General features: G+C 46.5%; 3 protein-coding genes across 3 annotated transcripts; all 3 read left to right on the forward strand.

Annotated features, from left to right (window-relative positions):
* The first annotated feature begins 1501 nt into the window (after positions 1-1501).
* HOXA10 (homeobox A10) lies at positions 1502-5940 on the forward strand. The gene is made up of 2 exons (XM_068152387.1): positions 1502-2315; positions 3798-5940. Exons 1-2 carry the CDS (start codon positions 1502-1504, stop codon positions 4070-4072), a joined length of 1089 nt encoding a protein of 362 aa, XP_068008488.1. The 3' UTR covers positions 4073-5940.
* Positions 5941-10823: 4883 nt separating this feature from the next.
* HOXA9 (homeobox A9) lies at positions 10824-14115 on the forward strand. The gene is made up of 2 exons (XM_068152388.1): positions 10824-11433; positions 12556-14115. The coding sequence occupies exons 1-2, from the start codon at positions 10887-10889 to the stop codon at positions 12792-12794; spliced, it is 786 nt and encodes a 261-aa protein (XP_068008489.1). The 5' UTR covers positions 10824-10886; the 3' UTR covers positions 12795-14115.
* A 5493-nt stretch (positions 14116-19608) lies between these two features.
* On the forward strand, positions 19609-22864 carry HOXA7 (homeobox A7). The gene is made up of 2 exons (XM_068152402.1): positions 19609-20129; positions 21191-22864. Exons 1-2 carry the CDS (start codon positions 19754-19756, stop codon positions 21475-21477), a joined length of 663 nt encoding a protein of 220 aa, XP_068008503.1. The 5' UTR covers positions 19609-19753; the 3' UTR covers positions 21478-22864.
* Positions 22865-23197: the final 333 nt, after the last annotated feature.

Raw genomic sequence — 23197 nt, forward strand, 5'->3', positions numbered from 1 at the left:
AGCCCCTGCCTCACACTTCTCCCCGGGGCCGTTTGAACGCCAAGTGTAGGTGCCGGGGGATGCTGGGCGTCCACTCTGCCCGGCAGGCAGCGGGACACTACTCCCGGGCACAGCAGCAGGGTTCCAGGCATCGTCTCTCTTCCGGAATGGCCTTGATGCCCGCCCTGCTCCAGCCGCTGCTTCCCCGGGAGCCGTGGAAGAAGGAGAAATGAGCCCTGCTTCTCGGGAATGGGCAGCGAGCACCGGACAAACTCCGCCTTGGACTAAAGAACCCTCAGTTCCGTGGGCCAGGCAGTAAGGCGACTTCAAAATGGCACAAGCGAGAGATGATGGAAGTGAAAGCCAGCCATCATTAAGCGATTCATTAGAAAATGTCTCTCTGTCTGCGCCCCTGTCTGCCTGCTGTTTGTCTGCTACCTCCGCCACAATTACATATTGACCGGACAGAGCTGTCTAGTATCTCAGAATTCATCTACTTACTCTCCTTTCTATTATTTAGTATGTTGCTTATTAAAGAGACAGTGCTTTGGAAGGGGCAAAAAGTAAATGACTCATACGGAGGGGCATATACATAAAAATGATCACCCAAATATAAACATACCAATAAACAGGGTGTGCAGCATTCTGCGATGATCCATTTGAACTGATCGCATCTGGATTCTTTCTATGGCATGTGTCTGGCTTTATATTTTACATGGTAATCAGACCTCGGGAAGAATCCAGTGTTAACTAAAGCATTAAGAGCTGCAACCGCACAATCAATCCTCCCAGAGTGGCCTTGCTCCCTAAGAATTTTTTCAGCGCAGCAGCAAGCATTTTATCTCCAGGAAATTTAAGTCTGGCCTGGCGTCGTAGTGGTAATGTTAGGCTGGAAGCAGCCCTCTTCCTCGGTAGTTTAACTCGAGAGGCACCAGGCCCCTTTACGGTTTCAAATGATCCGTGATAAACAATAACACGTCTTTTGTTTCTTAAAAACCGAGACAATCAAATAAAATGAGCAGAGCCTGAGCATAAAACACCGTGTGAGTCGTGGCTTTATTAATTTCGTGAGACACATAGGCTGTGGAGGGAGGTGAGCAGGCATTGCTGCAGGAAAGCCCAACCGCTGGGAGAGAGGAGGGATAGTAAAAGCTTCATCTGGACACCGCTTCAGCCTAGGTATAATAAACATCAAGACTGCCAGGCTATTTTATAGCAGTTCTTGTGATAAGAGGAGAGAAAAACTTGGAGCCAGTAGTAGCAAAGCCCACTACTTCCCCTGCCCAGAATCCCGGGCACTAGCCCATGTGGACGAAGTGTGTGCGCCTGTGTGTATAGAAATCTATATTACACATTAATATACATCTATCTCCCAAATTCAGAGGTCGACCTGAGAGCAGCTCGGTGCATACGAAACCAGATGGGGAGGGGTTGCTTGGGAGGCCCGGGCTTCCATTGGCTGCAAGCATCTGCCGTGGTGCGGGGGTATCTCTAATCATATTCAGCATGTTTTGCACAAGAAATGTCAGCCAGAAAGGGCTATCTGCTCCCTTCGCCAAATTATTCCACAACAATGTCATGCTCCGAGAGCCCGGCTGCAAACTCTTTTTTGGTAGACTCTTTGATCAGCTCGGGCAGAGGGGAAGCTGCGGGATCAGGAGGCGGAGGCGGAGGCGGCTACTATCCCAACAGTGGTATCTACCTGCCACAAGCGTCCGATCTGTCCTACGGGCTGCAAAGCTGCGGACTTTTCCCCGTTTTGAGCAAACGCAATGAAGGTACTTCTCAAAGCATGGTCCCCGGCTCGCACCCTTACGTGTCAGGGATGGAAGTCTGGCTAGATCCCCCCCGGTCCTGTCGCATGGAAGAGCCGGAGAGCCAGCAGGCCACATCGTGCTCCTTCGCTCCAAGCATTAAAGAGGAAAGCTCCTACTGCCTCTATGACTCAGAGAAATGCCCCAAAGGCTCGACCGCCACCGAGCTCGCTTCCTTCCCCCGGCTGAGCACCGAGGTCAGCCCGGGCAGCGGCGGCAGCGGGGTCCCCGTTCCGGGCTACTTCCGCCTCTCCCAGGCGTATGGCACCTCCAAGAGCTACGGCGCGGGGCCAGCCGGAGCGGCCCCTTTCCCTCCGCAGCCCCCCGGCCCCTTCCAGACGCCTCCATCTTTGCCTTCCGTCCCGGACGCAGGGAGGAAGGAGGACGAGGAGCGCTCTCCCAGCCCCTTGGCATGTGTTTCCCAGAGGGAGGACGAGACTCATGCTTCATCTTCCACAGCAGAGGAGCTCTCTCCAGCTCCGTCAGAGAGCAGCAAAGCCTCTCCGGAGAAAGAGCACGTAGGTAAGCGAATGATGATGACGATGGTGATGGTGGTGGTTTAAAAAAAAAAAAAAAAGGCAAGGGAAAAAAGAAGGCAGCTGAGGAACATAGTGGCATCGCGATGCAAAAGGAAGATCCCAGCTGCCCCGCGGGGCTGCCAAGAAGCGCTGCTCAGCCTGACCTTCTGAACTTTGTAATATTCGGGCATGGGGTTGCCGTAAAAATTAATGTCCATCCTATAGTTTAAAACCCTTAGAGCCTCCGCTCTGGGCAACTTTATCCTGCATGCTGCTTAAACATATAGAAAAACAAGATCAATCTTTCCCCTGTGATGTGGAGGTGCCTACCAGATAACAGAGATGTTTGTAAAGCATCCAAAATAAGCAATAGGCGGTGCCAATAAATAAACCTATTAACGTGGTAAGTTATATTTTACGATCCAGAATGCTTTTCGAAATAACAGCCGCGCTGAAATGTGCCATCTACAAACTGCTATCAAATTAGACTGATGAATGCACAGCAAATATCGTTCAGCGTCTTCACTAGATAACAGGGTTGTTATTTATTAATTTGCTTATTTATTTCCCTTTCGGGTCTCCATGACCAAAAAAAAAAACACCAAAAAAACCCAGAACGAAAACAAAAAAACCCCAACCAACAACAAAACCCCACACCAAAACCTCCCCTTCTCTGGGCGGCAGACTGTTCAGGCGCTTTTCTCCGGCCGTATTTTAGACTCCCTGTTATTCCTTCAGGCATCCCGTTGGAAAGTAATAGAATTTAGGGAAAAAAAAAAAAAAAAAAAAAAAGGCGGAAAACTACTAGAACCAACCTCAAACCACGAACCACTGTGAGCCATCGAGGGATCGATGTTACCTCTCTCCTTGCCAGTTTCACCGATAGGAATAAACACCTTGCAACAGGGGATTTTTATTTTATTCTTATTTTTCTCGCCCCCAAAATGGTTAGAAAAGAAAGGGCCCGGGGCGAAATCTATCGGGAGGGCAGGGGCTAGAGGCTGAGAGGCTCCAGCTCCTCAGCTCACCTTGTTTTCCACCTCCAGAGCACATTTACGAAGTCCAGAACCGCAGGATTTTTTTCCTTTTCTTTATTTTTTTTTAAAGCAGGTGTCAGGCGGGCGGGTGAGAGGGGAAATAAGACTCCAGACATGCCCCAAGCCGCCCCCCAGTAACCCTGGGCTCGGAGCGGCCGAGGTGGAAAGGGTAAAAACCTGTTTTGGAGGGTCGGAGATGAGTTAGACGGCGGGGCACGGTGCCCTGCCAGAGGTTGCCCTGAACGTTTTGAGCAGAGGCGAATTTTCTTGGACTTTGAAGTTCTCGGTTCCCACAAGGATACCCTGCATTCCACCTCCCTGCAGCTGGTGGAGCGAGTCCTCTGCACACACAAATACACATATACAGAGATGCTCTTTCCACCCTCTCCCCGCCAGCTCTTTGCCTTCTACCCGCTGGTAACATCCCTTTTTTACTTTCTCAAAACTAGGCAATTCAAAAGGAGAAAATGCAGCAAACTGGCTCACGGCTAAAAGTGGCAGAAAGAAACGGTGCCCCTATACCAAGCATCAAACTCTCGAGTTGGAAAAGGAGTTTCTGTTCAATATGTACCTGACTCGTGAGCGTCGCCTAGAGATCAGCCGCACAGTCCACCTCACAGACAGACAAGTTAAAATTTGGTTTCAGAACCGCAGAATGAAACTGAAGAAAATGAACAGAGAGAATAGGATTCGGGAGCTCACAGCCAACTTTAATTTCTCTTGATGAACCTATAAACACATCTTTATGGTTTAAAGAGACAGTATCATTTTCCTAGGCTGTAGTCATCCGCACCTGTATGGATTAAAGATTTTAGACATTCTCAATATGTCCTTAACCTCCTAAGAGCTACTTTGGGGTGTGTGTGGTGGGGGGGCCGACTAAAGCCACGCTAAAGCACAAAATGCCGTGCGTGAACCTCACCGTTTCTTTCCACCTTCCCCGGGGCCGATTTGTTCCTTTAAGCTTTGAAACACAGAAATACCATTTCAGGAGCTGCAAATATCTTTCCCCTATCTCTCTCTCTGAAAAGTAAACAGGCTTGATTAAAGGCGCATTCTTTTCAATTATAAGCGGTGTAAATTGCACTGTACGTAGCTGCAGAATGAAGAATTTAAGCCTTGCCATATTTCTATATATTGGGAGTTTCCTCTCCCCCCCTCCCCTCCCCCCCCGTTTTCTTTTCTTCCCCTCCCTCAATTTCCCTTCGAAAAGCAGGACTTACAATAATGAAATGCAGGCATCCTTTAAAAAGGGCTTAATGGGAATGTGTGTGAAGAGCGATTCTTTTCTCTTTACCTTAAAAGTTACAGCTTTAAAATTGGCCAGGAAAATGAATATTTTCTCTTTAAAGGTATAAAAGAATTCGTGTTGCTCATGGACTAAATTATGATGCTTACCTCTGAATTTCTCTCGCTCTTTCTGGTTGTAGATATTTACTTAAGGTAGTTTGGCTTAAATATGTGGAATTAGTGATTTTTTATTTGTTTTTTTTTTTGGTCTATAAATTATGTTACCATTGGTAACGTATGACAAGCACATAGAAATTCCCCCTTGACAAGAAAGTACTCACTTATTGCTCACTAATTTCACTGAAAGAAAGTATATATTCTGAGCTTCATAAGGACTTTCTGAGCCAGAGTCGGAGATTGCGAGGGAGAATATGTTCGTCTTCTTTTATACTGTGAAATTCCATGCATTAAAGGTCAAACATATAGGAAAGAAAAAAAGAAAAAGGATAAAAAAGATTAAAAAAAAAAAAAAGGAGGGGAAAAAGCTATAAATGCAGATATGTATAGATGTCTATTATTATTAAAATGCCGATACTGTTTTAAGCAAATGCATTCTAACGTTATTATAAATGTTAGTTCTAGTTATATCTAGTTCTTACCTTAAATCGGAATAAATTAATATTGTAATGCTGCTGTGCGTGAAAGAGACGATGTTTATGTTCTCATAGAAGAAGAATAAAAAAAAAAGAAAAGAGAAGTGGAATGAATCCTTTTAATTTTACCTCTTTTTTTTTGTGACTGTTTATCCTCAGGTTCTACTTTATGTCTTCGAGAACTTTTACAACAGGAATAGTTGCCTAAACCCCCTGCAATTACTTTAGGAATCTATTTAAATATTACCTAGACGGTCGTAATTTGTCTGGGCCATATAGCGATGGTGCTCTAAGGTTTGTCGGCTTTTGTTCAGTTTTATGACTTGCTAGTATATCTGGATTGTTGCTGTCTTGAACGAGTGGTTTCAGTTGACTGAGGAGCTGCATAGACTGAGGAAGCAAATTACTATTTCTTAGGGGTAGGGAAACGATTTTTTGTTGTTGTTGTTGTTTGGTTGGTTTTGTTGTTTGCATTTTTTATTATTATTATTATTACTTTTAATCGGACACCCACAAATGTGCAGAAATCTTTAACTCCAGAGGATGGTGACAAAATTCTAGCTGTATCTCACAGATGAGAAGAAATCGCAAAGGTGAGCGCATGGCCGGGACACACACACGACACCCCATCATCGCCACCCCGACAGTGGACCCCTCCAAGACAAGACTATCCCCTGTCTAGCTGCATGTGGGGGAGCTTATTTCACACAGGCCGGTGTTTTGGGGGGGGTGGGGTGGGGTTGGGGGGTTGGGTGGGTTTTTTATTTTGTTTGTTTTGTTTTTTAAATAGCATGTTTAAATAGCATGTTTAGCTATCAGAGTCTTGCACAAAGGGAAGTCAAAGGAGGGCTAATGCTTCTTTGCAGGGTGTGTTGGGGGGGGGGGGGGGGAGGAGGGCAGACAGACTTTGAACCCGAGCTTACTGTGAGCCCTTAGCTTTTCATGATGTAACATTGTCGTGCACGGCCTTTTTCTTCCCGAATGAGTTTGCACGGAGAGACGAGAGCTGTCTGTGTGGGGAGGGTTGTGGAGTTTTTTTGGGGGGGGGCTTGGTTTTGTTGGTTTTTTTTCCCTTCTCTTGTATTCATTGCTCCACCCGCGGCCGGCCGTGGGGCACGGAGGGGCGCCAGCGGGGCGGGCGGGCGAGAGGGATGTTTTAGTCACGTTTCTGGTTTTATTTTCGTAGCGGGATCCTTGCGTTAAGGACCACGACAATGGGGAAAGTAATAATTAGCGCCTGAGAACTGCTCTGTGGTTTAGGTAGTTTCATGTTGTTGGGGCTCCACCTTTCTCTCTACAGCACGAAACTGCCTTAATTACTTCAGTTGATATCATCACCAGGTATGCTTGGTGCGAGTGTCCTTTCTGCCTGAAGAAATCTTAGCGCTGAAGTGATCTGTAGGCGTCAAGTTCCAATGCCATTGTTCCCCATCTGCAACGGAGCCTCCTTTGATTCCTCAGATAAACAAGGCAGCCGAGGGGGGAAACTTGACAAGTTCTTCAAGGTTAGCTAGCTCCTAAGCGAGTTCCTGCCTGCTTGCGGGATTTTAATATATCTCGTAGGCTGAATTCAAGGTCAGGTGCGTTTTTGCATTTTGCTCGGCGTGGGTCGAGGTCGGGGGGTGGGGGGCTACTGTTTTTATTTTTCTGTCTGGATTTATTAAAAAGCAGATTCCCCAAAGCCTGCCTGGGGGAGGGGATGGGGAGAGATCAAGGCTGCCAGCCGTCTCGGAGTGCCCTCACAAAAGAAGCCCTGGAGCTCAGCGCCCGCGGCCAGGCGGACCCCACACGCGGCAGGGGTGCCCGGCCCCGCCGGCAGCTCTCTCCTCCCGTGGGTGGTGGTCGATGCCCGCCGGGGCCTGCTGTTGGGTTTTGCCGACACCGCGCTCCCGCTCGTCGGGCCCAGGCCCATGGAGCTGCCCGGGGGCGCCGGCTGATGCGCGACCCGCAAGGCCTCGGTTATGATCACGACTGTGGTGCGAGAGCGGCAGCTCTCCGCGACGGCGGAACAGGCAACAGCGACCTCTCCGGGCCCGCCACCGCCGCCGTCTTTTGTGTCCGCAGAACGACCGCGGGCAGGGGCGGCCTCCCGCCGGGCCCTTCGCCCGGCAGCCTGCGCCGGCACGGCACCCTCGGCAGCGGACATGCAGGCAGGGAAAACCGCAGAAAACTCACTCCTTGGGGCTGTATTTCTATTGTCCGCACCCCACCCCCCCCACCCGTGCCCGTGATTATTGTTACCCAAGAAGAATAATATTTTAAAACCAAATCAAACCAACAAACTATAAGCTTGTTTCGAAACTCCAGGCTGGGCTACAGGAACTCAATGGAATTTGGATAACGGATTTTAGCTAGATTCATCCTAAGCGGTTCCTTAGAGAAGGAGACGTCTTCGGCTGAGTCAGGAGCAGAGCTGCGCATAGAAGCCAAATTTAAGTGCTTGTGCCTGCCTCTGCATAGTGTGCGCCTGACGGGCTGTCCGCGGGGTCTGCACACGTACAGGGGGTGTATTTGCAATGTATATGTCTGTGCGTGCCTGTACGGCGTCTGTATGTGGGTTTGTTTCTGCCCTTTGGTTCCCTCTTGAATCACATCATCCTGATTTTAGACTGCTTCCTCCAAATTATGAATCATTTTTTCTCTTCGCTGTGCCAAAACACCTCCATGCATTCGTGGCACTGGCGTTTGTTAAGAGAGGTTCGCAGTGGCAGGAAACCTTGGGGCAAGGCGATCCTGAACTTCCCGTTCAGGAGAGATCGCCAACGCCCGCGGATTCCTGCCCCGCGCCAGCGTACTGTCCGCGCCTCCGCGGTGCGTGGCTAATGAAGCAGGGCTTTGCAAACGGCCCTCGCTAAAACAGGCTCGTTGTAGCCGGGCGTAAGAGCTAGCGGAATGGCAACTCAGCTAATTTGTTTATACCGAGATAAAAGACAGGAAGTATTTTCATTCAGCGGTGCTTCGTTCGTAGGAACTCCGATTTCGTATCGCAATTTTATGTGAACGTCTGTTTCTGCCATAGTTAGGGAGTCATTTGCATTGGAGTGTGGAACCTACCAAAACCTACAATAATTTGCAACTCAAATTGTACGAAGACCACGCTGCCCCTGTGTACATGTCTCATGTGTAAGATGTACTTTGGGGGAAAACTGGGCATAAAAATACGAAAAGCGAGGCGAATGCTCCAGCGTTAATATGCTGAATGTGGCCGCGTGAAAAATGTCTGTAATTATTTGCTGTATTTTGTGTCTTGTTTTCTGTATACCTTCTCCTGCCGCTGGGATGCTGGCAGGGAACAAATGCAGTATTTTACAGGGAAATAAAAATGAAGACACGTTTTCTTATAAAAGTTAGTGTTATTGTTATTAATTTGCTATTATTTTTGGTGAGGAACCAAAAAAATGAAACCCGCTGCAAGTTGAGAACCCAAATTCGAATATAAACAAGCAGGACTCCTGCAGCTAAGATTATTTTTTTGTGAATGGAAAAAGGAAGTTCTACAATCACATTTCACCACAGCTGACTCTTAATAACAAATACAAATGACGTTGAGTTCCGTCTTTCCAGGAAAGAAATACAATTATTTTTTTCTATTACGGCGCGTCTATACAATGGTCACCAAAAAAAAAAACCAAATAGCAACGGAGTGCGTTATTTGCATTTTTATATTTGTTTAGAAAATAACGGGCTCCTTATTCGTGGAGATATTGCAACTGTTTCATAATTTTTGAACTCTAATGGGGGATAATGATTTCATTATGGGCCTTTGTAATCCTGAATGAAGGGAGAGAGCGTTGTTAAAATAGGATCTCTGTAAGATTTCGGGTTAAACCGTGGGGGACACATGAAAAGAAAAGGCAAGAGAGAAGAAATGGGAAGGAGAGAGCCCACATAGCAATGTAAAACTAATTAGAACCACACTTTCGCATGCACAATATTTACACGTGATTTTAATTATTACTCAGCCGCCCCTGCCATTTGCTGGGCTCTATTTTCAAGTATAAACAAATAAATAAATAAATGCTATTTCGAGTAAATTGAGCCTCTTTTGGCGACTTTTAAATGTCCCCTGCATACCATTGACTCAGCTCTTTTGCCAGCCACAGTGACAGGGTGAGCGTCCGCCGGACAAAAACCCGGGAGTCACAGGCAGATTTGCAAAGCGCTCAGACAAGACTTTAATTCCTAACACTGGACTTGGATCTGGCCCCCCGCTCACCCTCCCCTCCTTCTGCGGAGGACCGTAACCCTCCGCTGGGTTTCCGATGCCGCTAGTGTGTGTCCTGCAGTCAAAGGAGGTGCCAGCAAATAAATAACTATATTTGCACATAAATTTGATTCAGCAGAATGCGGGACGGCCGACTGTCAGTGCCCCTTTGACAGCCGCCCTAAGAGGCAGGGTGCCTTTCGGCAGCGGGGAGAAGAGGCTTTTTCTCCCCTTTCCCCCTGCTGCTTCTCTACATAGTTAGAGAATTAATCGTCGCGATAAATACCGCAGCACGGCTCTGCCCGCGCTCCTTCCCTCCTGACCAGGACTCTCCATTTCGCTCTGTCCGCCGCAGCGCCGCCCAGCCTCGGCTCCTCTTCCCGGCCTGGCGAGTGAGTCCCCGGTCGCCGCGGCCCCGTCCAAGGGCAGGGGCGTGTGGTCGCAGCGATGCGGCGGGGAGGACGAGGAGGGTGTTTCGGTCACTGCCGAGCTCTTTGTGGCTGGGTGGAGTGGCATGGTGTGGTGAAGTGCAGTTTGATGTGGGCCAGACTAAATATTAAGCCATAGACTGCCCCGATCCTCCTCCGTCCGGACGGGGAGGTCCATCTCGGCAACGCGGTTTCGGAAAGGGGATACGTTGGATCTGACTTTCCGCTGCCGACTCTGAGACGAAAGGAAGGGTATTATTTACAGTGAGTTCCCAAACTAAACACAATAGTATAATTTAACCTTTCCAAGCACTCGTAAATTTTTACTGCTGTGAAACACAGCGATGCAAATGAGCGCGCTCATAGTTACTGACTCAATAACAACCCCGTGGCTCCCGAAACAATAACTCCTTATGAAATATAATAAATATATATTTAAATACACTATTCCGCGATTGCTATTTTGCCTTTTTTTACTGCTTCAATTATTGTATAATTTTATATGAAGGTCTGCGATCACACGGGTGGTGGGTTGGGCTGGGTTTGTTTTGGTTGGTGTTTTTTGGTGTGTGTTTTTTTTTTTTTTGGTGGGGAACACGACTCACTGATAAGATGATTAATTATGATATAAAATAGTCCGCTTAAATTAATAAAAAATAAAAAGAAAGAGAGAGGAAGAGGAAAGGGACACACACACACACGCTGTAATACGGATCTGATCTTTTAATCTCAGTTGGCCGCAATTAAAACAAACCCCGCTGTATAACTCCAATATCCCTTTGCATAAAAACATATGGCCTTGCTATAAAAATTATGGCTGGAAAACACTGACCCATTAATAGCCCGCGGACTGATTTATACTTTATTGTTCTGCTCCCTCGCCACGTGACCGGGGCAGCCAATGGGCTCCCGGGCTGCCCTCAACTTATTACTGACTCTACTTCCCCACCAGCACCAAGTTGTTACGTGAAACCCGCAGCCCCGAACCGCGGCTGGTCCGCCGCCCGCGCCTGCCCGCCCGCCATGTCCGCTCCCGGGACACTCAGCAATTACTACGTGGACTCCTTCCTGGTGCCGGAGGGGGACGAGCTGGCGGCGCCCCGCTACGCCCCCGCTCCGCTGGGGCCGCCGCCGCGGCCGGCGGCACTGGCCGAGCACCCCGAGCTGGCCCCCTGCAGCTTCCAGCCCAAGGCGCCCGTCTTCGGCCCGCCCTGGAGCCCCGCGCACCCCGCCGGCGCCAGCGGCGTCCCCGCCGTCTACCACCCCTACGCGCACCACCAGGCGCCCGTGGCACCGCCCGACGGCAGGTACATGCGTTCGTGGCTTGAGCCTGTGCCGGGCTCCTTGTCTTTCCCCGGGTTACCTACCAGCAGGCATTACGGCATTAAACCTGAACCGCTGGCGGCCAGGAGGGCTGACTGTACCACGTTTGACACTCACACTTTGTCTCTCTCTGATTATGCTTGTGGTTCTCCTCCAGTTGATAGGGATAAGCAAAGCCATGAAGGCGCATTCTCTGAAAGCAATGGAGAAAGTGAGGCAAACGGAGAGAAACCGCAGATCGATCCAAGTAAGTGGGACTGCGGGGGAGTCCAATGACTTCAGGGCGCTGGCGGCCGCGGGGCGGTGTGGAGGCGCTCGGGCTAATGACGCGGCAGAGCACCGGCTGCTGCCGCCGCTGCTCCAGCTTGCCGGGCTCTGTGGACTGCAGGACACAGCGCTGCTTTTCTCAGGCTCGAACGGAATCTAGGATGACTCGGGCATTCCAGGATGAAAGGAAAACAAAACCCCACCCTACAACTGCAACTTTTTTTTTTTTTTTTTTTTAAAAAAAAAGGGCAGAAGCTGCCCATCCCTGCCCCAGCCAACTCCGCAGGACATGCTGGCATCCTACTGCCTCGCCACGCTCCCAGCGTGGGCAGCCGCCGATGAGAGAGTGCCTAGAAAGCATTGGATATGAATCTGATCTTTGTTGAGATGGGTCGCAGGCCGAGGCGGATGTTGAGGGGCTGAGAGCAGAAATCTCGCCGTTTATTTGGTCCTCTCCCTGCCCCCTTCGTCTCCTCGGTGGCAATCCCCAGGCTGGATGCTTCCAGGGCTGAGGGACTGGTGGGAGAGCACTTCGGGCTTGCCATCGCGATTAACGCCACGAAAAAAAAAAGGGTGCTAAGTGGGTGAGGTTTTAATTGTGCCAGCTGTAGACTGAGTCGCCAGCATCCTGGGTCTTGCCAGTGATGACATGGGAGAAGGTCGAAATTAAAAAGGGAAACTTTCGATTACATGTTGGTGTGGTTGGTCACTCCCCGGGCTGGCAGTATGAGGGGGTTGTGCGTAGGGGAGGCCAGGGATGAGGGAGGGAGCGAGCAGACAGAGAGAGAGGACTGGAAAGAGTATTTCAAAAGTGCATTCTACAGACAATAAAAAAACACAACAACAAGTGAAGGTGGGGGCGGCGGGTCTTTGCAGCATGCGGTTGCGTGTGACCTCTCCATGTCTCTGTATTTTGGAATCCATTGTGCCTCATCATCCTCTGTGCCTGGGGAAGCAAGAGCCATGTCTGTCCTAAACTCCAATATCGGGACACCTACGCTGCTTGGTCCTGCATGGGTCTCCCTCCTCAGCCAACCCCCTTTTCCCCTGCTGCCCGCTCCCCCTCCTCCCCGAGCCTGAACTTCTGTTGTTTTCATTGTAGATAATCCTGCTGCAAACTGGCTCCACGCAAGGTCCACCAGGAAAAAGCGATGCCCTTACACCAAGCATCAGACCCTGGAGCTGGAGAAGGAGTTTTTGTTCAATATGTATCTCACTAGGGACCGTAGATACGAGGTGGCCAGACTCCTTAATTTAACTGAGAGACAAGTGAAAATTTGGTTCCAGAACAGAAGGATGAAAATGAAGAAAATCAACAAAGATCGAGCAAAGGACGAATGATGGTGACAAGCGGGCTACACTGAACATGCATAAAGAAAAAACAAAGAGTTAAATACTGAACAAACAAAAACCCCACCACCACAAACTAAAAAAAACCTCAACCCAAACCCAAACAAACAAACAATCAAAACCCACCCCAAAACAAAACAAAAACCAAACACAAAAATTCCTCTCCTCCAGCCCTGTCACACAATACGTCTGGGTCCAGGCCTCTTATTTTCCCCTTGACAAATTCTGATTATGACTGTACTTTGATTGTCACAGAGGCCAGTTTCCCAGGACAGGTACAGTAAAACTTTTAATACTCTAATAGGAAAGAAAAAGGGGGCATTAGCACGAAAAAGGCTGTTTAGCTGGCTTCTATAAATCTACCTGTTTCTTCACTTATGGAAATAATAATAAAAAAATATATTAAAAAAGAAAAAAAAAGAAGAAGAAGAAAAAACTACCTTTTCATCATGCACAACTATTTACGGACTGTATAGTTTAGTCTACATAGTTAATTTTATTCGCTCTTCAACGGCAGAGAGTTCTCTGCTCTAATACTTGAACACTGTGTTTTATTGTGGTAATTATGTTTGTGACTCAATTTATGTGCTTGGGTGCTGTACCGGATGTAATGGTGTAAGCTAGAATTCAATTTGAACTCAGGTTGTTTGTTATAAAAATTGCATAGAGTATAGCTCTGTAGTGTATTAAGTCTTTTCTGTATAATTAGACAGTTAACCTTTGATTGTAAAATATATATTATATATATATCCCAATGGAAAGAAAGAAAGAAGGAAATTAGGGAAAAAAAGTTCGTCTGGGAATTATGGTTCTCAAAATACTGAAGCAAGTCATTTTAGTATGCACAGTTGATATATATATATATATAGAGAGAGAGTACTGTCTTTGTCTGTTGTATATATAATCTATATATTAAAAAAAAAAAGGGAAAAAAAAGGTAAATAAACAGAATAGCTTAAATATTGTTTTTGCACCAGTGAGCAGTTATCAGATTTCGGAGCTATACGTATATGTGAAAAAGGTAACTACCTATGGTTTACATTTTAATTTTAATTGAATTATTTGATGGTTATTGTAATGAAGGTGAATTTTATTGATAATAAATTATACACTATAAAACCCTACATTTGGTTATTGTAAATTTGTATTGATTGCAGCAACAACAACAACAACAACAAAAGTCTGGGAGGTTGTCTCGATGCAGAACGTACACTGTCTGTTTTGAAATAGTTACCTCATGGCCTACTGACCAAATCGTTGTTTTGAAATTATATTTAACTTTTTTGCCGAATAAAAGAGATTGATTCTTTTATATCTTGTGATGGTTTAACATTATTAAGGAGGGGTTCTTCCATGGCACATCAAATCTGCGGCAGTGCTAGGGCAGCTGCAGAGGCAAGCAGCAGTGTATTGTTTTTGAGCCAAGGCAAGCTCACGGTGCTATAGATGTATACCCCAGGTAATGAAAAATTTGGCTTATTTTCGTCCTAAATGGGCAGATTCAGGTACTAAATACCATTGCTTTCGAGGGGGGGGAGGCTCAGCTTCCCCCACTCGGATACAGTTTGATAAACTGGAGCCCAGCAGTGCGAGGAGGGAGCCCCTTTGGATAGCAGCGGGGGCACAGCCCCAAGTTAACGAGGTTTAAAAAAGTTTGCCTGGCAATGTGGGGGGATTTAGGACAAAACCAAAATGTCTGACGATCTTTGGTGCGGACAATAATGTAAATCAGCTCAGGCAGCGACATTTAAGCTGAGATGTTTAATTAGCCTCCACCAGAAAATATCCAGTACTATGTGTACTTCAACGAGCCCAGTGAGAAGGTTCACTAGTGCCTTCGTCTTGAATTCCCTTTTAGAGATAATTGCGAGTGTAAAATATGTTATTCCAAACGTCACCTTTTTTTCCCCCTTCCCTTGCCTTCACGTTTGGCATTTTTCGTCCTCCTTTTTAAATGTCTCGCGGCAAATTAAAACAAAGCGTCGCATTTTACTGGCGTGTATATGTATGTACGCATAGATAGACACAGATACAGAGAAAATTTTCCTTACGATGAAGGTAGAATTTATAGTGTGAATTTTGCTCGCTGATTTAGCCGGAGCGGAGAAGACAAAATAGGATTTATTTTTAAAAACAAAAAGAAGGTTTATTTGGAATGGAAGATTTTCACACCCCCCCCCGTTGTACGCACCCCTCCCCCGCCGCCCGAAGCCAAAGCAAGCTCAGCAACAAAAGAAAATAGCCAAGTCTGTGAGCTTGCTGAAATTTACCCTCTTGGGGGGGGGGGGGGGGCAGACATCTTACTGCTCTGAGTAGACATTCTCCATACTATGAGCCGCCGCAGCACACTTCTGCGCCACACCGAGCCTCGTTTGCAAATATGTAGAATAACAATAAAACCCCTTCTGGTTTTTGGGAGGTACACTTACACACACGCATATATATATATTTAAAGCAAAATAAGACGGAACACACTTATGGTCTTGGCAGAAGTTGTTGTTAGGAAAATTCAGAGCCATAGAGCGCAATAAAAGAAAATGACTGCTGTAACCGTTTATGGGGTGTAAAACGCTGCAGGGCTGAGGACAAAACTTAGGGAACCGGTAAGAAGTTTACAGATGTGCAGAACTGCTGGAGAAATAAAAATCAGAAAGACATCAATCCATGCTTTCGGCTTTACCTTAAAGGAAGAAAAAAAAAATCCGGGGTAAGATTTGATGAGTTCTAATTAGCAAAAGTGAGCTCGTTCTGGTTTGCGCACACACACAAAAAGCCCCTAATTGATCCCTGAGCCAGTATTTGGGGATGCTGGGACGCCCTCTGTTGTTGCAGACAGAGGAAACTTCAAAGAATCAGCATTAAGAGTGTGTAATAAATGACGGGTCTGCAAACTGTCTGGAATTCGGCTCTTAATGAGTTTACAACTGTCCAGCCACAATTAAGATTTTCTACAAAAGCCTTTTCATTTGTTTTGTCTGGCTGTTTTAGATAAAGCGGGCGAGCGGAAATAACAACCTTTTATTGGCCTTCCCCTGCTTAAATCCAGGCTGGGAGGTGGACATTTATCTTCCCGTGCGCTGGCGGGCAGAGGCGCTGGTTCCGCGGGGCCAGCGTGGCGGCAGTGGCGGGGCAGTGGTGGCGGCCTTGCGGCGGCAGGTGGCGCTATGAGCCCGCGAAAGAGAGCTCGCCCGCCATCAAGCGCTCATCCACCTCCCGAAAGCTCCTAAAATGTCGACTTTATGAGAGCATAACTGACGTTGGAACCGCTGGTTTGGTTTTAACAAAGACTGATAGATTTGGGGGGAGTTGGCTGGGGGATGTCCCTTATCCTGGGAGTACGGTGAGGGATGCCCCGCTGCCAGCGGGCGCGGACAGGGTGGTATTTACTGTCTGGCCGCCGACCGTGGGTTCGGTGCTCTCATGGCACAAGTAAAGCTTGCGCTGCACCAAGGACATACATTGTATTTATTGTTCTCCAAACACCGAGGCATTTCCTCTTAGCTAATAGAGACGGGTGGAGCCCGGGCACTGAACTGCCAGCTTCTCTTTCCCTTGCCTCATTCTTCACCCTTCTCTGGTGAAGCTCTGAGCCTGCAAACAAGCTGTCTTGACCTCCCGAAGGGCTGGTGAGAAATTAAATATTTGGAGAAAGAGGCGATTGAAGGGTTCGGACAAGGTGGAAGAGGCTCCCCCCGCATCAGTACGGGAGGAAACCCCCCGAAGAGCTTCACCCTCGTAGCGGGGGGCGAATCAACGTATTTTCCAATGTCCTCCGTTTCATGTAGCTGGAGGCACAGCATGCGGGAAAACGGCAGCGCCGCAAATCTCTCGTTTGGAAATTATTTACCGGCGAGTAGAATTCCTCAACAGCTGTCTTTGATATAAATAAAAAGCCCTTCTTGTGTCCCCAGCAGTTTCAGCTCTGTGAGACCCGTTTTGATGATAAGATACAGATGCGGGCAGGATGATGCTCTGCAAACTTGACGTGTTTCTCAAAGTCATTTCTAACTTCTCTTTGCCGTCTATTTTGATTTCCTTAAGTCGTTTTGGTATTTCTTCCCCCCATTTTGCTTGTGTTTGCTTTCGCGGCTTGAGAATGAGGCTTAGTGGGGAAATGTGGAGTATTTTCAGATATCAGTTGCCAGAAGAGAGGTGGGGGAAAGTAATTGTAAGGAAAATGAAGGCAGGAGGGAAGGAAGCATAAAATATGGGTTGAAGTATGAACGTAGTCTTTTTCAAGTTTAAGCTAGACGAGGACACAAATCTCTGCACAGTATTTAATGACAGAGCTACTTTCTCTGCGTTTTATTTACATTTCCTTAAATCAAAGCAAATCCCTTTATATCGAAATTCAGCATCGGGAAAGAATGTAAATGCCGAGCTCCTTTCCCCCTGCGCTGTTTCAAAGATTTAATTCTTTCCAGGAATAAAGTGCAACAGCTACTCCCCGCTTTCTAACAAAAGCCTTCCTATCAAATGTTTGTCTACAACGGGATTGCTAAATTTATTATGATTAATTTTTTCTTTTCCTTAGGCAGTAAAATTATTTTGAAATTTAAACAAGTGTTTATGCGTTGTCATACTAAGTAATAACTTGGCACAGCACGCTCCATTATAAACGTGAATAAATTACAGCGAGAACAGATTCCAAAACAACAAAATCTTCTCTGGTATGAACCACATCAAGATACTGCTTAATACAAAAGCCATAATCATGTAGTGCTCCCAGGTCGCTTATAACTTCTAAGCACTGCTCTATCACTACCTTTTACTTCCAGGAAAAGCTCAGAAGGCAAAGAGCGGTAGTCCAGAGCTCACATGAAAACAATAAACACAGTTAATCCGCCTGGAGGATTATTTTTAAAGCGCGTGAGAATATTGTGGTGACTGAAACCCTGCAATCTGCACCCGTTCGCCGTTTCGTCGACTGGAAAAAAAAAAGTAATAATCAAAAGAACAGTACATTTTCATGCACGATGATACTGCCTGGATTTATAAAGGGCAAAATGAGACATTTCAAAGGCTGTTTCAGTGGAAGTGCCTAACAAGGAGAGGATGGGGGAAACAAATAAGGTGGCGGGCACTCGTGTCTGGGGGTTCTTTTAAAATGTATTCAGTGATTTTTTTTTTCATTCTCTTTTTTTTTGGTAATAAGCTTAGGGGTTGGCAGGAAAACAAAAATAAAAGCAAGCAAAAATGTATATGTGTAGAAAAAGGGTCTGAGCAGTAAACACACACACACTCTCATACAAATTGAAATATATAAACCTGCCAAATGTACAAAAGCAGAGAGCCCGAAATACAAACACCCGGTTAAGCTATGCAGTCCTACACTGTCCATATTTAAGTCTAGACATTGGTTATATCTGCTGTTTCTTTCTTCTTGCATCTTAGTATGTTGTCGCCAGAGGAGCAATTTATTGGTCTAATGTCATCTCCTTCAGCCTCTTTGATCTTCTTGGTCGTCGTCTTGTTTGCACCGCATTCGTTTAACTTCTTGGGCCTTTATTTCTTTCCAGTACTCTCTTCTGCCAGCGATTAATAACTGCGTTATCACGTTATTAACACTGGCAAATATCTACGTAGAGCCGCCACATTTGCATAGTCTGAAGCGCCAATATCTCAGACATCTGGCTTTAGAGAATTTACTTGCTTCTGTCAGTAACCTATAATCATGGGGCTTCAATAACCGTGCATGGAGTCCTAAAGGGTGCGTGTGTGTGTCCATAAGTGTGTTGGAGAGGTGTGTGAGGGGGGGGAGAGGGTGTCCCACGTTTACAAAATGTAAAGTTTAGGATCCGTGCGAAATATCGCCAAGAACAATTTTAGCTGGTGAGAAAGTCTTTGTACATGGGGCACCAAACTATAATTGAAAGGAGAATTTCCGGGGCAATTCTATTGTGCTCCTTCCAGTTTATGATGTGCAATACAGGCAGGCAGTAAAAGCTGTCTTTACCAGGACTCCCTGTCTGAGGGAAGGAAACTCATTTTACGATCCGTTTAAAGGAAGGGCACGGTGCAGCATTCTCAATGGAGAGCCATTCGCATTGTTGGAGAGCCCAGTGTTTAGAAAAGCAGCAACGCTCCCTGGCATCTCGGTGTACCGCCGCCGCCTCGCGCTTAGGACGGTAAGGTAGGAAGGACGGAAAGGTAAAAGGGGTATTAAACAGGCGACTGAGATTTGAAGCCATTAAGCCATTTGTAGGCAATTTATTCAGTCCTCGGGATTCTTTATTTATTTATATTTTTCTTTCTTGTTGAGACATTCAGAAAGTTGAGTCCATTCCTAGCTTTTTTATTTTTTCCTTTTTCTTTTATTTCCCGGGACAGGTGATCATGGCTTTTTTTCTTAGAAAGGAAACCGATGGGGCGCACTCAAGGGGGGTGTCTTGATTTTCAGGGCTCGGGCAGCTCTTCAGGGCCAGTGGCATTGCAGCAAGGGCCGGGAATGGTGGAGTCTGGTGGTCGAGGGGAGACCCGCACAGATCTCTTATTCTTCCATGGGGAAAAACAACTTGAGGGTGACGAGTAACCTCCTTTAAACTTTATATTTCGTGATCTGATTTTTCGCAACATTCTTCCCCCCACCCCCCCCACCCCGATCTGTCTGAAGGACCACATGGTGTGCGCGTCCTCCCTGGGGGGGAGAGCTCCCCCTCCCTTGGCGACGGCGGCGGGGAGCGAGGAGGCGGCGGCGGTGGCTGCAGGGGCCCTGCCGGGCAACCCCGGCCCGTCCATGGCCGGGCACCGGCGGGCCGCGGCCGGCACCACCTGTGAGGCGGGCGGGGATTGGCGGGAGGCGTCATATGACTGGTCACGTGCTCGAGGCAGCTCAGTCCAAAAGAAAATGGGGTTTGGTGTAAATCTGGGGGTGTAATGTTATCATATATCACGCTACCTCGTAAAACCGACACTGAAGCCTGCCGGACAACAAATCACAGGTCAAAATTATGAGCTCTTCGTATTATGTGAATGCGCTTTTTAGCAAATATACGGCGGGGGCTTCTCTTTTCCAAAATGCAGAGCCTACTTCTTGCTCCTTTGCAAGCAACTCCCAGAGAAGCGGCTATGGACCAGGCGCGGGTGCCTTTGCCTCCTCCATGCCTGGCTTGTACAATGTGAACAGTACCATATATCAAAGCCCGTTTTCTTCCGGATACAGCCTGGGCTCTGATGCCTACAACCTGCATTGTTCCTCTTTTGATCAGAACATTCCCGTCCTCTGCAATGAGCTAACCAAACCCAGCTGTGAGAAAGCGGAGGAAAGCAACCTGCACAACCAGGCTGAGCCTAATTTCCGGATATACCCCTGGATGAGGTCTTCAGGTAGGGGCAAGCGGATAGGGCTCGGAGCCGTGGCAGCCAGGCAAAGCGCGTCGCCAGAATTACTGTCAGCACAGCCTCTATGGTTTTAATTATAGCCGAGGCGCCATTGCGTAGAAAGCCCGTGGCATTGTATGTAAATGAGTATCATAAAACTTTTTATTGCCCAATTAATGGGTTCTAGCCTCGTAAATTTATTTAACTCCATTTGCTATGGAATTTTAGCATTGAGTTGATTTGCGCTGTTTGCTATAGAAATGTGGACATTTGGCTTCGGGCTCCCAGAGCCCTCTCGGGTAAGCGTCTCCCCTGCCCTCTGCCGAAGTTGGGCAAGAAAATCCCGCTCGCTACGGAAGGCGGAGGGGAGAGGGGCGTTCAGGAGCGGGGGACGGGCTGCCAACCCACGTTGCCGAGACGTGCCACTCTCGCCCCCCCCCCCGCCCTTTCCACGGAGATAAGGATCTATAGAAATGTACTAAACAGGAAAGCGGGGCGGGGGTGTGAGGGGGCTGGGGGCGAGAGTGTGTGGAAAAGGAGACCTCTCTTCTGGAGCTAAATGCGATGTATTGTTTACGATGCAGGCGGGGGGGGGGGGGGGGGGGGGGGGAAGTGGAGGGAGACCCCGACATTACAATAAAATAAATACAGCCCAGCCTTCCATTTTTTTATTTCCCCTTGCGAAATGTGAAAGGCTGGAAGGTTTTAGGGAAATACATTGCCTGGGGGAAAAGTTCCTCCTCCCAAATGCAATTTCCTTTCCCACCTCCTCTCCTGAATGCTTTATCTCCACTTTTTCTAGGTCTCGAGCAACTTAATTTTTGCCCTGCCTAAGCAGGGCAGGTCGTGTAGCTGAAATGTCTTTGTTAGGGCAAGGGGGTGGGGGGCGGGTGGAAGTGAGAAAAAGGGATCATTCACTCTCGCTTGGTCGCTTTTTGCATATTTATTTATTTATTTACTTATAAAAAATAATAATATTTTTAAAAAAACCCTGCAACATAATAAATAAGCGAAAACTTTCCACCTCTCTTCTTGCCTCACTCCTGGCCGTGTGTGCTTGCTTTTAGGTCCAGATAGGAAGCGAGGGCGCCAGACCTATACTCGATACCAGACCCTGGAGCTGGAGAAGGAATTCCACTTCAATCGTTATCTGACTCGGCGACGGAGGATAGAGATCGCCCATGCCCTCTGCTTGACGGAAAGGCAGATCAAAATCTGGTTCCAAAACCGGAGGATGAAGTGGAAGAAGGAGCACAAGGAAGAGAGTTCCAGCACTCCGGCTCCCAACGAGCCCACGTCAGCAGCAGCCTCTGTTGAGAAAGTGGAAGACGACGAAGAGGAGGAGGAGGACTAAGGAGTCCCACTCGAGGAAGCGATCTTAGTATAATGTATGCACATGACAGTTGGAAAATCTCCCTTTAAAGGAAAGAAAAAGGAAAAAAAGAGAGAGTCTCACTTTTTATTAAAAACAAACAAAAAAAAATCAGTTCCCTTTAATAGCCATCTTGCAAGCGAGCGTTTGCAAACATGAAAACGTTTCTTGAGGTGGTTTTCCAGCCTTCTCTCCACTCTCCCGTACTCCCCAAACCTGCCCTTTGCCGATTCTTTTGGTAATATTTCCTAAGAGCATCCTACAATAATTTATTCTTTTGTTTACCCAGACTTGGGTGGGTTTCTCCAGGGGACATTTCAGTGGGAGAACTGCTGCTTGCAGAGATAGTAAACCATGACCTTCCGAAGTAACTACCTGACTCAATAGTTCAAATCATGTGTAAGGGGGGAAAAATGCATTAGGCTCACATTAAGAGAAACTACCTAATTTAGAATAAGTAACTCTGCACTTCTCTTTTTTTTTGGGGGTGGGGGTGGGGGTGTGTGTCTTGTTTTTTTAAAAGTTATTATTAAAAAAAGTACCATAACTAACAGCTACACTAACAAAAGGTTAAACAGCGAGTAAAGGGAAAGAAAATATCTCCCACAAACCACTACAATCTACAGCAATTATTTGTACTACCTATTTGCCAGACTACCTATATATCTTTGCTCCGCCTACCTATCTTCGAAAGTATACTGTATTTTTAGTAGTCAAAAGAAGATAACAATACTAATGTGAATCGCAAAATGCTTTTAGACATGTAAATGTAGTCGTTCGAAGAGCACGCATCAGTAGCTTTGGTATTGAATTTGGTACCTAAAAGGCTGAATATATTTAAATTTAAAATAATATATTTATTCCAAAGCAATTATAAATGAAAACCATATGCTGCAATATATCCTTGTCCTCGATTCTGTACTATTGCGAGTGAGGAAGCAAACACACGCCAATATTGTACAAAGCGGTTTAATATCTCCCATTGGCCACTACCTTCGGCTGCCTCTGCTAAAGCCCATTTTCTAGGCTGATCTTACTTAATATAGCGGAAAGCATTACTTGTGAAATGAATTTAAAATACCACGTAACCACCTTTTACAAAAAAAAAGACCTTTTTGTGTCCAAACGTGTTAATATGTAATACCACGGATTTTTCCTACACTAGCAGATACTGTATATTTGACCGATTTTTTTCTTTGGTTTTCTTGGTCATTTATATTCGTCTTGGAGTTCATTTGTAAGATCATGTCCATCGGAAAGTATGTAATTAATTTGGAAACTTTGTAGCGTGATGTATTGTTAAGAACTCTGTATAAATCCGTCCTGAAGGTTTGGCTAAAGTTTATTAAAAAGAAAAAAAAAAAAGAAATAATAACTGTATGTTACAATGTGTTTCAATGTGTTCGCTGTGCACATTTGGATATGCCGTGTAAGTATTGGAAGTGGAAAAAAAAATAATGTCTGTGAACTCTCTTTGGAAGTGGTATCTCGTGTACACGTATCTCCCATGATAAATGTGTTTTATGTTACACAGAAAATAAATATGCTTGTCGACAATGAACCGTGTTTCTTTATTAAGGAAGCATCAAATAATAATTTACACAGACAAATTAAAAAATTAGATCCTATAATAATTATATATATATACATATATATATATATATATATCTATATATATATATATATAATTTTTTCCCCACAC

The sequence above is a fragment of the Melanerpes formicivorus genome, unplaced genomic scaffold, assembly GCF_026170545.1.
Source record: "Melanerpes formicivorus ecotype bairdi unplaced genomic scaffold, bMelFor1.0.p_v2 SCAF_23, whole genome shotgun sequence".
NCBI lineage: Eukaryota > Metazoa > Chordata > Aves > Piciformes > Picidae > Melanerpes > Melanerpes formicivorus.